At 45.2% G+C, this 15932-nt stretch overlaps 1 protein-coding gene across 10 annotated transcripts; it reads right to left on the bottom strand.

Moving 5' to 3' along the window:
- Positions 1 to 9672: 9672 nt before the first annotated feature.
- On the bottom strand, positions 9673 to 14434 carry LOC140460255 (uncharacterized). 10 transcript variants are annotated; one of them, XM_072554700.1, is made up of 3 exons: positions 14319 to 14434; positions 13564 to 13699; positions 9673 to 11260 (listed from the first exon to the last, which is right to left on the bottom strand). In XM_072554700.1, the coding sequence occupies exon 3, from the start codon at positions 10948 to 10950 to the stop codon at positions 10261 to 10263; it is 690 nt and encodes a 229-aa protein (XP_072410801.1). In that variant the 5' UTR covers positions 10951 to 11260; positions 13564 to 13699; positions 14319 to 14434; the 3' UTR covers positions 9673 to 10260. The 10 variants fall into 10 exon arrangements, with proteins under 10 accessions (XP_072410801.1, XP_072410798.1, XP_072410800.1 ...); XM_072554697.1 differs by having other exon boundaries at positions 14158 to 14428; XM_072554699.1 differs by having other exon boundaries at positions 14293 to 14428.
- Positions 14435 to 15932: the final 1498 nt, after the last annotated feature.

Genomic DNA, 15932 nt, shown 5'->3' with positions numbered 1-15932 from the left:
TCCTCATCTTATCCATGAACAATAGGTTATTAAGAGGGTACTTTGCTTGAGAGGCCTCAATATCCAGCCATATTGAGTTTGGATCGTTACCTACCCAATCACAGGCAAAGGACAGCAACTGATACCTCCTGATGTCTGGGAAATCAACTCCTTCCCCTCCTTGAGGCAACTGCAATTTAGTAAGTTTGATGAGGGGCCGTCCACGATGCCAGACAAAGGAACCAAACCACCCCATAAGCTTCTGCAGCGTTGACCTGGGAAACATTATAGGGAGCATATGCATAGGATACAGCAAACAAGGAAGAACATTCATCTTAATGAGAGATATTCGGCCCAGCCATGAAATTGGAAGAGCCTCCCATCTCTAGAGATCTCGCCTAATATTGTCAAGCAAATGAGCAAAGTTAGTCCGAAATAACAGATCAAACTTGGGGGTAATAAAAACGCCTAGGAACCGGAACCCTGCCCATGACCACTTAAAAAGGGAACTTAAAGCCACCTTCAACTTCTGGCACATCCTTAAGGTTCCCCAAAGGCACAGCCTCCGATTTTGCAAAGTTAATCTTATATCCTGAAATAGCCCCAAATGATTGTATCAAATGGGGTACGGAGGTCACCGGGTTCGATAAAAACAGAAGGACATCATCCATGTACAATGTAATCTTATGTGCCCTTGATCCCACCTCCGGAGCGGTTATGTGGACGTTCTGACGAATAGCCTCTGCCAGCGGCTCCATCACCAACATAAACAACTACCCCTACCAATTGTAAAATTCCCAGACTTCACCCCGTTGGTGATGACTACGGCCAGAGGGTGGTGATATAAAACCTCCACCCACCCAGCAAAGACTCCACCCAACCCGAACTGTTCTAAGACATGAAAAAGATAAGGCCATTCCACCTGGTCAAATGCTTTCTCTGCATCTAAGGAAATCACCAACCACTGAATCAATCGTTACTTTCAAACTTGGACCACATTCAGCAGCCTTCTGATATTATTAGAGGACCTATGGCCCCTTATAAAGCCTGTCTGGTCCTCTTTAATAATATGGGGCAGCGCCAGGATCTTGGACAGAATCTTGAAGTCTGAATTTAATAGAGAGATGGGCCTGTATGAGGCACAATCCTCAGGAACCTTCCCCTTCTTAAGAATTAAGGAAATATTAGCTTCTCTCAAAGACGGTGGTAGGGGTTCATGCATACAGGAGTGATTGTACACTTCAACATCAGCCCTGACAGAATCCCTATAAACTCCTTATAAAACTCACCCAGAAGACCATCACGGCCAGGCGCTTCCCACTCTGAAGGTGCCTAGCTGCCTCCTGTATTTCCCGAACTGTCAAGGGGGCATTAAGGAGAGAGGCCTATTCCAAGGTTACCTCTGGGAAGTCCACGTTCTTAAAAAAGGTCTCCATTTTAGCACTCCTGTCTTCGCAACCTTCAGACTGATACAATTCAGAGTAAAAGCTCCGAAAAGAGTATTGGCGCTGTCTCTGATTGCAGTAATGGATTGGGGAGCACGCTTTTTCCTAGTATGCTAAATACTTCCCTGGCCTATCCCCATGTTGGAACAGCCACTGTCTTGCAAAAGCAAGTTCTTTCATTGCGTTTTGTGTCAGTATTGAATTCAAGGCAACCCAAAGGGCCGTGATCCACTGTAGCTTAGTCACCGAAGGCTGCGCAAAATGTGCTGCCTCCACGGCTTTCAACCTCGTCTCAAGTAGACGCTGCTGTTCCTCCTTCTGTCTTTTCCGGCTGGCCGAATAGGAAATAGCTAATCCCCGAGCAAAGGCCTTAGCAGTCTCCCATAGCATAGATGGACTACTAGCCGTGCCAGAGTTGATAGTCAAGAATTCCTGAAACTTCTTCAAAAAGTATTCCACAAATTCGGAATCCTTAAGGAGAAAGGGGTCCAAACGCCAGTGCCGCAAACAGAGACCTTCACTCTTGGTCTTAACCTCCTATACTGCCAAAATATACTGCCAAATATACTAGCGAAGAGGATAAATAGGGTGGTCAGTAGGACTTTAAACTTCTGAGTTGGGGGGGGGGGGGAAGGGAAAGTGAAAGCAACAGGGAGTATGGTGTTAAATGGAAAGACAAGCAGCAGGATAGCATGTGTCCAGGCGGATTTAAAATTGAGGCAGACTGGGAATGCAGAAAAAAGCAAGGATAACTTAGGACATCATATGGCTTCCAATATCTCTAATGTTAAGAAAGTTAGCATTAAGGCGCTTTACCTGAATGCGCGTAGCATTCATAACAAAGCAGATGAACTAATGGCACAGATCATAGTGAATGATTATGATGTGGTAGGCATCACAGAGACTTGTTTACAGGGGGATCAGGACTGGCAGTTAAACCTCCAAGGATTTTCAACTTATCGAAAAGACAGGGAGGTCGGCAGAGGGGGTGGGGTTGCCTTGTTAGTTAAGAACAATATTAAATCTATGGCACTGAATGACATAGATGATGTGGAGTCTGTGTGGGTGGAATTGAGGAACCACAAAGGCAAAAAAAAACATAATTGGAGTTGTGTACAGACCTCCTAACAGTGGTCAGGACCAGGGGCGCAACATGTACCGGGAAATAGAGAAGGCATGTCAGAAAGGTAAGGTCACGGTGATCATTGGGAGACTTCAATATGCAGGTGGACTGGGGAAATCATGTTGCCAGCGGATCCAAAGAAAGGGAATTAATGGAATGCTTACAAGATGACTTTTTGGAACAGCTTGTCATGGAGCCCACAAGGGAGCAGGCTATTCTGGACCTAGTGCTTTGCAATGAACCAGACTTTATAAAAGATCTTAAAGTAAGGGAACCCTTAGGAAGCAGCGATCATAATATGGTAGAGTTCGGTCTGGAGTTTGAAAGAGAGAAGGCAAAATCGGATGTAATGGTGTTACAGTTAAATAAAAGGTAATTATGAGGGCATGAGAGAGGAACTGACTAAAATAGACGAAGCAGAGGCTTGCGGGTAGGACAGTAGAGCAAAAATGGCAGGAGTTTGTGGGTATAATTAAGGACACTGTACAGAGGTTCATCCCCAAGAAAAGAAAGATTATCCAGGGAGGGATTAGACAGCCATGGCTGACAAAGGAAGTCAGGAAATGTATTAAAGAAAAAGAGAGATCCTATAAAGTGGCCAAAGGCAGTGGGAAATCGGAAGATTAGGAAGGCTACAAAAACAAACAGAGGATAACAAAGAGAGTAATAAGAAAGGAGAGGATCAAATATGAAGGTAGGCTAGCCAATAATATTAGAAACGATAGTAAAAGTTTCTTTCAATACATAAGAAACAAATGACAGACAAAAGTAGACATTGGGCTACTTCAAACTGATGCTGGAAGCCTAGTGATGGGAGATAAGGAAATAGCAGGACAACTTAATAAATACTTTGCGTCAGTCTTCACAGTGGAAGACAGGAGTAATATCCCAGCAATTAAAGGGAGTCAGGAGGCTGAGTTGAGTATGGTTGTCATTACAAAAGAGATAGTGCTAGAAAAGCTAAAAAGTCTTAAAATTGATAAATCTCCTGGCCCCGATGGGATACATCCTAGAGTTCTGAGAGAGGTGGCTGAGGAAATAGCGGAGGCATTGGTTGAGATCTTTCAAGAGTCACTGGAGTCACGGAAAGTCCCGGATGATTGGAAGATCGCGGTTGTAACCCCATTGGTCAAGAAAGGATCAAGACAAAAGATGGAAAATTATAGGCCAATTAGCCTAACCTCGGTTGTTGGTAAAATTCTAAAATCCATCATTCAGGATGAGGTTTCTAAATTCTTAGAAGAGCAGAGTCTGATTAGAACAAGTCAACATGGATTTACTAAGGGGAGGTCATGCCTGACAAACTGTTGGTATTCTTTGAAGAGGTGACAAGCAGGTTAGACGAGGGAAACCCAGTGGATGTGGTCTATCTAGACTTCCAAAAGGCCTTTGATAAGGTGCCACACGGGAGGCTGCTGAGCAAGGTGAGGGGCCCATGGTGTTCGAGGTGAGCTACTGGGATGGATTGAAGATTGGCTGTCTGACAGAAGGCAGAGAGTTGGGATAAAAGGTTCTTTTTCAGAATGGCAGCTGGTGACGAGCGGTGTCCCGCAGGGTTCGGTGCTGGGGCCACAGCTGTTCGCATTATATATTAATGATCTGGATGAAGGGACTGGGGGCATTCTAGCGAAGTTTGCCGATGATACGAAGATAGGTGGACAGGCAGGTAGTACTGAGGAAGTGGGGAGGCTGCAGAAGGATCTCGACAGTTTGGGAGAGTGGTCCAGGAAATGGCTGATGGAATTCAACGTGAACAAATGCAAGGTCTTGCACTTTGGCAAAAAGAATAAAAGCACAGACTACTTTCTAAACGGTGAGAAAATTCATAAAGCCAAAGTACAAAGGGATCTGGGAGTGCTAGTCGAGGATTCTCTGAAGGTCAACATGCAGGTTGAGTCCGTGATTAAGAAAGCGAATGCAATGTTGTCACTTATCTCAAGAGGGTTGGAATATAAAAACACCATTGTGCTACTGAGACTTTATAAAGCTCTGGTTAGGCCCCATTTGGAGTACTGTGTCCAGTTTTGGTCCCCACACCTCAGGAAGGACATACTGGCACTGGAACGTGTCCAGCGGAGATTCATGCGGATGATCCCTGGAATGGTAGGTCTAACATATGAGGAACGGCTGAGGATCTTGGGATTGTATTCATTGGCGTTTAGAAGATTAAGGGGAGACTTAATAGAGACGTACAAGATAATACATGGCTTGGAAAGGGTGGATGCTAGGAAATTGTTTCCATTAGGTGAGGAGACTAGGACTCATGGACACAGCCTTAGAATTAGAGGGGGTAAATTCAGAACAGAAATGCGGAGACATTTCTTCAGGCAGAGAGTGGTGGGCCTGTGGAATTCATTGCCGCAGAGTGCAGTGGAGGCCGGGACGCTAAATGTCTTCAAGGTAGAGATTGATAGATTCTTGTTGTCTCGAGGAATTAAGGGCTACAGGGAGAATGCGCGTAAGTGGAGTTGAAGCGCCCAGCAGCCATGATTGAATGGCAGAGTGGACTCGATGGGTCGAATGGCCTTACTTCCACTCCTATGATCAGAAATAGCTATATTCCCAATATTACAACCCATAATCAAATCCAGAAGGGCCAAGGAAGCCAGAAAGAGCTCAATCCTCATGTGACATTAATGTGGGTTTGAAAAAAAGTGAAGTCCCTGCCGGTAGGGTGAAGACATCTCCAAATATCCACCAGCCCCAACTCCTCACATAAGTCAACCATCTGCTTGGCCTAAGAAATAGTTGGGGGCCCACAAGGCATCCTGTCCACTGTTGGATCCAAAAGACAATTAAAATCCCCCCCCTATAATAGTGTGCTGTGTTCCAAAAGCACTCAACTTAGAGAAAGCACTAATCAGAAATTTGAGAGGATGCGCCGGAAGACAGTAGACATTTAAAATGCCATATTCCTCCCCATGTATCAGGGCTTTAATTATCACAAACTGTCCCTGCTCATCTTTCACCTGCTCTAATAATGTGAACGCAAGATTTTTCTGAACAAGTACCGCCACTCCCCTAGTTTTAGTAGTAAAGGATGAAAACAATAACCAGTCATAACCCCCCCGTTGTAATTTCAGGTGCTCCCCATCATCAAGATGGGTTTCCTGCAACAAAGCGATATCTTAAGGTTAGAGAGCACTTTTTTTCGTTTTAATAGGCGAATGACTTCCCTTAATGTTCCAGGTGCACCAATTAATAAGACACGTAGCCATATCCCCTTTCAGACACCCTCGAACCCCTCGGATGGAGAACTCTGCTTACAAAGCGCCGAGCATAAGTAAATAAAGACTCATAGAATCGAAAACTATATATACAAAAACTACTCTATCATAACTATAAACAACAATTACTACCAAAAAACTACAAAGAAAACCAACTATAGAACCTTAAATGGAAGACTCTTCCCCCTGCCCACTCACCCTCCCCATCACCTCCTTCAAACCTGGATTGTGCCCCAGCCTTAGGCCAGAAAAGAAAAACAAAGATGATCCTTAAATCAAAAGACAAAGTCAGGATGAGCACTCCACCCATCCTTGGCTTCATGATACTCCTACTTGTGACTAAAAGAGAAGCAGAACAAACAAAAAAAAAGGGAGAGAGACAACAAAGAGCATCCACAAAATTTCCCATCAGAAAATCCAGTTATTAAAAAAAAGGAATAACTTATTCCAAAGTCTTTTCCCTCTCTTTCCATAATGGAAATTTAGGGAGAAAGAAAGGAATAATAAAAAAAGGGAAAACATGGGGGAAAAATAGAAAAGAGAACAAACATTAACCATTTCTTCAGGCCAATCCATCTATTTTAAAGTGTCCACAAAGATTTTAGCCTTATCCGCCAAGTCAAATGTATAAACGGAGTCCTCATGGCTGAAACAAAGTACTGCGGGGTAGCTCATGGGCATGCCGTACTCCAGGTTCCTCAGCCTCTTTTTAACTTCATCAAAGGACTTCCACTTTTGGATTACAGCTGCTGAAAAATCCTGGAAAAACATGATTTTTGACCCCTTGTACAGCAGCGCCTGCGGATCTTTTCCCAGGGAGCTGGAAGCTTCTATGACTTTTTGCTCGTCCTTATATGAGTGGAAGTGCACTAGGACCAGGCGGGGATGCTGCACCGGTCCTGACCTGTGCACTGTAACCTGATACACCCTTTCAATCTGAAGCCTCCTGGACTCAATGTGAAGGCCCAAAAACTTCGGCAGTTTTCAAAGAAACTGACTGGCTGCTCACCTTCAGGGAGCCCGACAATTCGGAGATTTATCCTCCAACCTTGATTTTCGAGGTTGTCCATACGCTTTCGCAAGGCCTGCACCTCTTGCTCCAGCACCTGGATCCGACTGGATGAGGACTCCATTGCAGCTTCCGAGGCCTTAGTTTGACCCTCCACCTCCTCCAGCCTCTCCCCGAGGTCCTGGATCTCCTGCTCGTGCTTCTGCAGCATGGATGCAATAGGTTGCACTTGGGCACAAATCTCCCCACGGATTTCCTCAATCACAGCCGCAACTTTCAAGGCAAGTCTCTCCATCGCCGCAGCCAATTCCTGTGGGTCTGTCAGGTCCCCGGGGTGGGGGTGGGGTTCAGGAGAGGCTGCTGCTGCTGCAGTCTCTGGTGTTGTAGGTGCTGCAGGGGAGTGTCCTCCCTGCTGCTGTTAGCTCAATCCTTTTCCCTTTGGCATCCTTCCCACTCCCAAATATTAACAAATATGTATTCTGTAAGGTTTTAAACTAATATTTCCACCACATAAGTTGGCCAGGGATGGCAAAAGTCACCGGTATGCCTTGGTTGTTAGGCAGAGCTTTCCACAGGAGTCCTACAGAATCGCCACCATCTTGCTGAGTCCTAAAATGCCCTTTTTCTCATTTACCCACCTTCTCAGGATACAGGATTTCTCTCACCGGAAACGGTTTGCCCTGAAAAAATCCAGCAGGAAGATCATTATGAAGCTTTCAGTAGAAATGTCTCCTTTGGGTCACCCAATGATAGAAATGGAAGAACCTTTCTCTTCAAGAGAGATATCCGGCTGGCCTTATGTTGGTGCTTGCTTGGCTAATCTTTGCAGTTTCCCCCTAACTGTTCAAAACATCTGGTTTTATACCCCAAAACATCAGATCATTTCATTGGTTTGGTGTCATTCCAAACAGTAAAATTCAAACTGAAGAGGATTTTGGTATCGGGGCATAATTTAAACTGGGCTGAATTGGAATTTGTTTTTGTTCCATGGCAATGCAACTCCAGCTATTTGTTTCAATCAAATGTTACATTTTAAAATCGTTCAGCACACTCTGTGCTTTCAGTCAGTCCTTGCTCACTTCCTCTCTCTCTCTAAAGTACAGTACACACTTACAGCTTCATAACTCCATGCAAACGTCTTTTAAATGTTGTAACTGTCCCTGCGTCTACCACTTCACCCTCTATGTAAAAACATTATCCCTCAGGTTCCTTTTAAATCTCTTTCCTCTCACCTTAAAAAAAATGCCCCTAGTTTTTAATTCTCCTTCACTAAGGAACAGACATTTGCTATTCACCTTACATACGGTCCTCATGATTTTATAAATTTCTACAAGGTCACCCCTCAACCTCCTATGCTCCAGTGAAAAAGATCTGAGCCTCTTCTTGTAACTCAAACCCTCCAGTCCTGGCAATATCCTGGTAAATCTTTTCTGAACCCACTCCAATGGTATTATTCCTATGACGGTGACCAGAACTGTACTCAGTACTGTAAAAATGGCCTTATTGACATCCTGTACAACCTCAACATGACATTCCAACTCCTACACTCAGTGTTGTGAATAACGAAGGCAAGTGTGCTAAACATCGCCTTAACCACCCTGTCTACTGGTGATGCAACTTTCAAAGAAATATGTACCTGAAACCTCCAGGTCTCTCTGTTCTACAAGATGACCCAGGGCCCTACCATTAACTGTACAGGTCCTGCCCTTGTTAATTTTACCAAAATGCAACCCCTCCCTTTTAACCACACCTCTCTTATACACACGCTCTCTCTCAGGTACACACACCCTTTCACAGGCTTATACTCCATCACACTCACACTTTACCAAGCAAACACACACTCTCTAATGTACAAACTCACATGCACACACACTGTCTCATGCACGCAAACATACACGTTCATGGGATAAATTTGGATTTTCAGAATTATATTTGCAGATACATTCAGTTTTCCTCAAAAAAAAGTGTGCAATCTGCAGGCAGTCAATGCAGGTAATCAAGCCATGTAATATTTTATAAATTCTTACTTTGCAAATACAACCAGTCTGACTCAAGTTTGGGATGCAGACAGATTCAAACCTCACACTTCTAATGCATTGACTAAGCCGAGATGTCAACTTCAGGTTTTATATTAAAAAAGTATTAGATTACTTCGGCGCAACAAGTCCATACCAACCCTCCAAAGAGCAACCCACCCAGAACCATTCCCCTACATTTATCCCTTCACCTAACACTACGGGCAATTCACCTGACCTGCACATCTCTGGACTGTGGGAGGAAACCCACGCAGAGAATGTGCAAACTCCACACAGACAGTTGCCTGAGGCGGGAATTGAACCTGGGTCTCTGGCGCTGTGAGGCAGCAGTGCTAACCACTGTGCCACCGTGCCGCCCACCATCTGGAGAATGTGACTTAAAAGTAGTTCTGGGATTTAAATATTAATGAGCTGAAACCTGCAACCCATTCTAAAGGATGAAAGACTTAACAGCAATCTAGGTTGGTTCAATATATCATTTCAATTGCATGACACTAATCTTTTGCTATAAATTCTGCACCTTATGATCCTATTCCACAGCTACCTGATGAAGGAACAGTGTTCCAAAAGCTAGTCCTTCCAAATAAACCTGTTGGACTATAACCTGGTGTTATGAGATTTTTAATTTTGTTTCCAGTCAACACAGCCGACACGTCCCGCTGCAGGCAGTAAACTTTACAATGCAGAACCTGCAGAGATGACAAACTTAACAGCTTCTAGCAATACTAGCTACTGATTCACTAGCTCCTTTTGATACATGACATTGGAAACATAGTGCAGGAGGCTGAAAGAAATGAGCAGCTTTAAAAGACAAACCAGTGCATCTCATAGATTTCAATGTCTGAGTCCAATGGTAAGTTCAGGTAACCTTTATTGTGACCCAACTTTGTTACTGCTTCAGATTTCCCCAGCATAAAGGCATATGAAAAGTAGCTTATTTCATTTTAAAACAGCTCAGGGTCAAAGCACACACACTCCCCATCCCCTATTTTCTGAACTATTGGTTGTCCCTTTGTAATTGGATCCTTGGTACAGCCTTAACCCACAGGAAGTATTGCCTCACTCAGCAATTTCAAGCTATGCTCTGTATCCAAGTAAATTTCTCCCCACTCATTTCCCAGGCATGAGGGAGGGCAGTCAAGAGTCAACCACACCTGCTGTGGGTCTGGAGTCACATGTAGGCCACACCGGGTAAAGGATGCAGCTGGGATGACCGAGTGAATCCTTTCCCACAACAGCAGTTTCCTTCCCCAAAAAGGACATGAGTGAATCAGATGGGGATTTTCGTTTTTGCCCTGAAAACAGTTTCATCATTAGATTCCGAACTCCAGATTTCTGACCGAATTCCAATTCCGCCACCTGCCACGGCAGGATTTGAACCCAGGAGTCCCCAGAACTGGGTTGATAGTCCAGCTGATAATGGCACTCGGCCACTGCCCCTTCAATTTCCCTGCGATGGCACGTGTACTCGCTGGTGCCTCCGCAGGTGGGAGGAGCTGGTGAAGCCCTTCCCGCACAGAGAGCAGGTGAGCAGGTTGTCTCCGGTGTGGACCCGCTGGTGGGTCAGCAGGCCGGAGGAATCGATGAATCCCTTCCCGCACTCGGAGCAGGTGAACGGCCTCTCCCCGGTGTGGACCCGCTCATGCTGCCGCAAGTTGCCCACATGACTGAAGCCCCTCCTGCACACGGGGCACGTGAATGGCTTCTCTCCCGTGTGGACCCGCTCATGTGTCTGCAGGTTGCCCATCCGACTGAATCCCTTCCCGCACACTGAGCAGGTGAAGGGCCTCTCCCCGGTGTGGACCCGCTTGTGGACCAGCAGGGTAGACGACTGAGCAAACCCCCTCCCACACACGGGGCACGTGAACGGCTTCTCTCCCGTGTGGACCCGCTCGTGCGTCTGCAGGTTGCCCATCCGACTGAATCCCTGCCCGCACATGGAGCAGGTGAATGGCCTCTCCCCGGTGTGGACTCGCTGGTGTGCCAACAGGTTGCACAGCCAACTGAATCCCTTCCCACAGTCGGTGCAGGAGAATGGCCTCTCCCCGGTGTGAACGCGTCTGTGAGTTTCTAGCACTGAGGGGGAAGGGAATCGTTTCCCACAATCCTCACATTTCCACGGTTTCCCCATGGGGAGAGCTTTCCTTGTGTCACTCTGGGTTTGAAGTTACAAACAAAATACGTCCACAGTCTCTCGCCACCGTGAATGGTGAGATTTTGATCCCCCAAGCTGAGCAAATGGTTTGAAGTAGCTTTTACAGTCAGCACACTGAATCTCCCTCACTTTCTGCCACACCAGTTTCCAAAATCTCTCAAGCAGACAAAAGCAAACGTTTCTTCTCGATTTGAACAGTTGCTGATATTCCAAGTCCCAATGAATCAAGTGGTTCTGTCAAAAGTTAATGTATCAATTGCTTCCAGATTTCTTTCCGCATGTCTTCCTGCAAAAGAAATTCACAAAATAAGTGATTACTGTCAGTACAGTTAAATAAATATAACATAGGTGGCAATTCCTGTAGATTCCCAGATGCCTGCTGATCACACATTATCTAGGACACAGAAACCTGAAAACCCTCATGCAGCCAGATAGCCTTAAGTGTATATGGAAGAAAACTTCATTTTTGGTGCAATGACCTGGAACAAGCTGCCTACAAAAGGTGCTGGAAATGGAGCTGAATCAAGGACGTGATAATGAAATGTCAAGGCTGCCTGAGAAAAGAAAACCACTGAAGTTGCTGAATGATTTCCTGCTGTCCTATTAAATAAAAAAAAGACAAGAAATACAGGATGTGACTGCATTAGAAGGTGAAGAATAATTGCAAAGCCAATAATATCAGATATGAAGCAACATACGTCTACATTTATATCAATGTGCCAATCCCTTAAATGCTGCTCAGTTCCATGAGAAACTACCCTTTTAATTGTGAACATGAGGAAAGAAACGATCCTTTTCTCGGGTGCAAACTGAATACACAATGAAAATACCTTTAAGAGGGACAGACAGCATCTGTGCAAAGTCTGCTCTCTCCCTGGATTCACTCCGCTTGCAACATGTGAAGTGTCTCCCTCCTCCTCTCTCTATCTCTCTCTCTCCCTCCCAGGATGAGGAAAGGAAAAAGGGGGAGATATTGCTTTGCTCACAGATGTTGCCCAGAAGGAGAGAGTTTCACTCTGAAGCTGACAGAGCTGCTTCCGCGTTGAGATGTCCACGGGGTTCGGGGGGGGCGGGGAGGAGGTGGTGAGGGAGGGGGGTGCTGGAGAAATGCCTGTAGCTGAGGCACGTAGGGAGAGGATGACACTTTGCAAACTCCCTTCGCTCTCCTCCAAGTCAATCTGGTTCGAGTTCAAGCAAAGCAGGGGGTTTCATTTCAGCTTCACATTCACAGAAAACCTCACCCTTTGTGAATCCAACATTTTACTCTCCCCTCCACTTCATGGAAATAGTGATTTGTGAGACTCGAGACTTGGAGTTGCTAATATCCTGTTGTGTGGGTTTTGGTAGAAACTGTTGTTACGACACTCTGAGAGTTTGTCGTCATTCATTGTTGTTCAGTGAATTACCCAACATACACAAACCAGGAGTCCCCCCCTCAGACCCACAGTCTCACTACCTAGGACACCAATATACAGACTAGCCAAGGAACTCCAAAGAGTAAAGCACCTAGTAGAAGACTCACACCACTCAATTCAATCTATCCAAGAATTTCTGAACACCAAAGACACAGAGATAGAAGAGGATTGTCTGCATTGACATAACAGCCATGTTCACATCCATTAACATTAACCTGGCCAAAGAAACACTGAATACACTACTGGAAGAACCAAAGACACAAACACCAAACAGTGCCAACTTTATCAGCAAAGAGAACACTATCAAGCTACTGGACATGTGCCTTACCACTCACTTCACATTCAATAACAAGATCTAAAAACTAATCAATGGAACACACGTGGGATTACCAACATCAAGATTCTTAGCAGAAACAGTAATGCAGACCCTCAAACAAACAGCCCTGCCAATTATCCAACCCAAACTTTGAGATCCTGCGTGGATGATACCTTTGTCATCACAAAATGCAACAAATTAGAAGAAACCTATAATACCATTAACAATAGTCTAACTGGCATAAAATTCACAAAAAGAGAACAAAGTGCCATTCCTAGATGTCACAGTAGAGCGAACAGTCAATGGGAAACTTCAAACCAATGTCTACAGGAAAATGACACACATGGACCAAATACTTAACTACAGAAGCAACCATCACAACACCCACAAACGAAGCTGCATCAGGACATTATTTCAACAAGCCACCACACATTGCAGCACAGAGAGATTAAGAACAGTAGAAGAGAAATATCTACACAGCACATTCGAGAACAGGTACCCAATAAACCCAGTCCACCCCTTTCTCAACAACAAACCCAAATAACCAGACACGACGCACCCAGAAACCCTGGCTACATTACCTACCATCAAAGACATCTCTGAAATGACTTCTAGACTACTCAGACCTCTTGGCATCATGGTAGCCCACAAAAATCCACCAACACACTAAACAGCAGTGAATGAACTTAAAAGAACCCACACAAACAACCACCAAAATGAATGTAATTTACAAAATACCATGCAAGGAACACCTGAAGATCACCTCAGACAAACGGACAGAAAACTAGCCACCAAAATACATGAACATCAACCAGCTGCAAAAAGACATGACCCACTATCACTAGTATTTCTACTTACAGATGAAGAAGGGTACTACTTTGACTGGGACAACACACCCATCCCAAGACAAAGTAAACAGGATTGCTCAAAGCATGGCTTTCCAAGTAGAACTCCATCAAGAAACACAATGATAATGGACCCCATGCACCATCCTCTGAAAAAAAGAATCGGAAATGGTGAGACACTAAGAAACCAAAACACATAAATATAAAGCAGGACATAACACCAGTGCTTCAATGGAGGCTCACTGATAATGTTACCTAGTTAGATGAGAAAACACCTGAAAATGATCCTTCTAGATCAGGGAGCAAACTTACATCCAGAATGAGGAAGTTCGAGTTGACACAAACGCTGCCACAGGGTTGGAATTCTCTCTCAGAGATGACAGTGTTCATGGTGCCTTTACCAAGATGGCCGCCCGCGCTCCCCGCCCCAAGACAACATGCGCCTTACCCTCACAAAGATGGCGGCCCGTTGCCCGGCCAACACGGGTGCTCCTTGGCCGGTGATGTAAACATTGAGGCCGTCGTTGCTTTTATTCGCGGCCTCAGTCCTCCCCCTAGGAGTTTATAAACTCCCCAGTCTCCCTCCTCCCGCGGTTCCCAATCCTACCCTGTCTCACTGTCTCCTCTCCCCGGGGGCAGGAGCCAGGTCTTGCCGCTCGGGCCTGGCCACCTCCCCCGGGATGTTTCTGAAACCTGGTCCTGTTCTGAAGGAGGATCACCGGGACCCGAAACCCGTCCTCACATTTCTCCCGACACGAGCTGCCGGACCTGCTCAGCTTTTCCAGCGGCTCCTGGTTCTTGTTCCTTCAGCCGCCGGCGCCATTCCTCGCCCACACTCAGTAACACGGTCTTTGTCCCACTGCAGCACCTGCACTGCACATGCGCCAACTCACAAAGGGCTCGGTACGCTGCCCGTGACGTCACTGCGTAGAGGGCGTGGGTCGAATTGTCATCCAACCAATCGGAGACAACGGGGGCGGGGCGAACGTGTTCCTTGCTCCCCATTCACCCGAATGATGTTTTGTTTAAGTTCTAACGTAGTTTTAAAAAACTTTTTCAGTCTTTTCCGAAATGTTATTCCAGACCTCTAGAAGGCTCAAACATTGGAAAACTTTCAAACATAAACAAAGGGATACTAAAAAATGAATAAAGGTAACTTGCGAAAGAAACCTAGCACTAAAATATCAAAAAGCTTCTGTTGGTATGCTAAAGGGAACAGAGTCGATAAGTGTTGGTCCCTTGGAAGATGAAATCGGTGAGTTAATAGGGGGAACACTGAAATGGCAGAGATGCTAAGTCAACACCTTTCCTCAGTTTTCCAGTTGGAGGACAATAGTACCATTCCTATTGGAACAGGCAAGAGAAACGGTGCAACTTAAACAATCAACGTCTGTAGGGAAAGGTACACAGCAAACTATTACGATTGAGGGCAGACATGTTCCCTGGGCCTACATCCCAGGGTATTATATGGACTTCAGTAAGGCATTTGACAAAGTTCCCCAAGGGAGACTGGTTAGCAAGGTTAGATATCATGGAATACAGGGAGAATTAGCCATTTGGATACAGAACTGGCTCAAAGGTAGAAGCTGGAGGGTGGTGGTGGAGGGTTGTTTTTCAGACTAGCGGCCTGTGACCAGTAGTGTACGACAAGGATGGGTGCTGGGTCCACTTCTTATCATCATTTATATAAATGATGTGGATATCAATATAGGAGGTATAGTTAGTAAGTTTGCAGATGACACCAAAATTGGAGGTGTAGTGGCCAGCAAAGATGGTTTGCTCAAAGGACAACAGGACTTTTATCAGATGGGCCAAAGGGCTGAGGAGTGGCAGATGGGGTTTAATTTAGATAAATATGAGGTGCAGTATTTTGGAAAAGCAAATCAGAGGAGGACTTATACACTTGATACTCCCAGTCTCCACCACTTCCTTTGGCAGCTTGTTCCACACATGCCATACCTTCTTTGTGAAAATGTTGCTAATCAAGTTCCTTTTAAATCTTTCCCCTCTCACCTCAACCTTAAGATCTCTAGTGCTTTAAGGTTTACCGGCAGTAAGTGTGCTGAGCGGGGAGCCCAGTGAAGGGTTTAGGTGGGTTTTGTTTTAATCTGCTCATTTCTTTCAGCCATCAACAGTGTAGTTTCAACATTGTGAATCAGAAGGAGTGTGAATCAGTAACTGGCATTGTGAGCAGCCTTATGATTTTCAGTACTGCAGGTATTGCATTGTTTCATCAGTATTGTAATGTTGACTGACAGCAGCAGGAGGTGTGGGCTCTATTCACTAGAAACAATGAAGCAGTTAGTTAACACACATACGAGAGGGCAGAGTGGGATTTGTCTATTGATTTTCAGAAGGTAGGAGGTACTGCGTGCTGTGATC

This window comes from Chiloscyllium punctatum, chromosome 36 (genome assembly GCF_047496795.1).
Source record: "Chiloscyllium punctatum isolate Juve2018m chromosome 36, sChiPun1.3, whole genome shotgun sequence".
Classification (NCBI taxonomy): Eukaryota; Metazoa; Chordata; class Chondrichthyes; order Orectolobiformes; family Hemiscylliidae; genus Chiloscyllium; species Chiloscyllium punctatum.
Note: the sequence above shows the minus strand (reverse complement) of the source record. Positions and strands in the feature narration are given on the sequence as shown.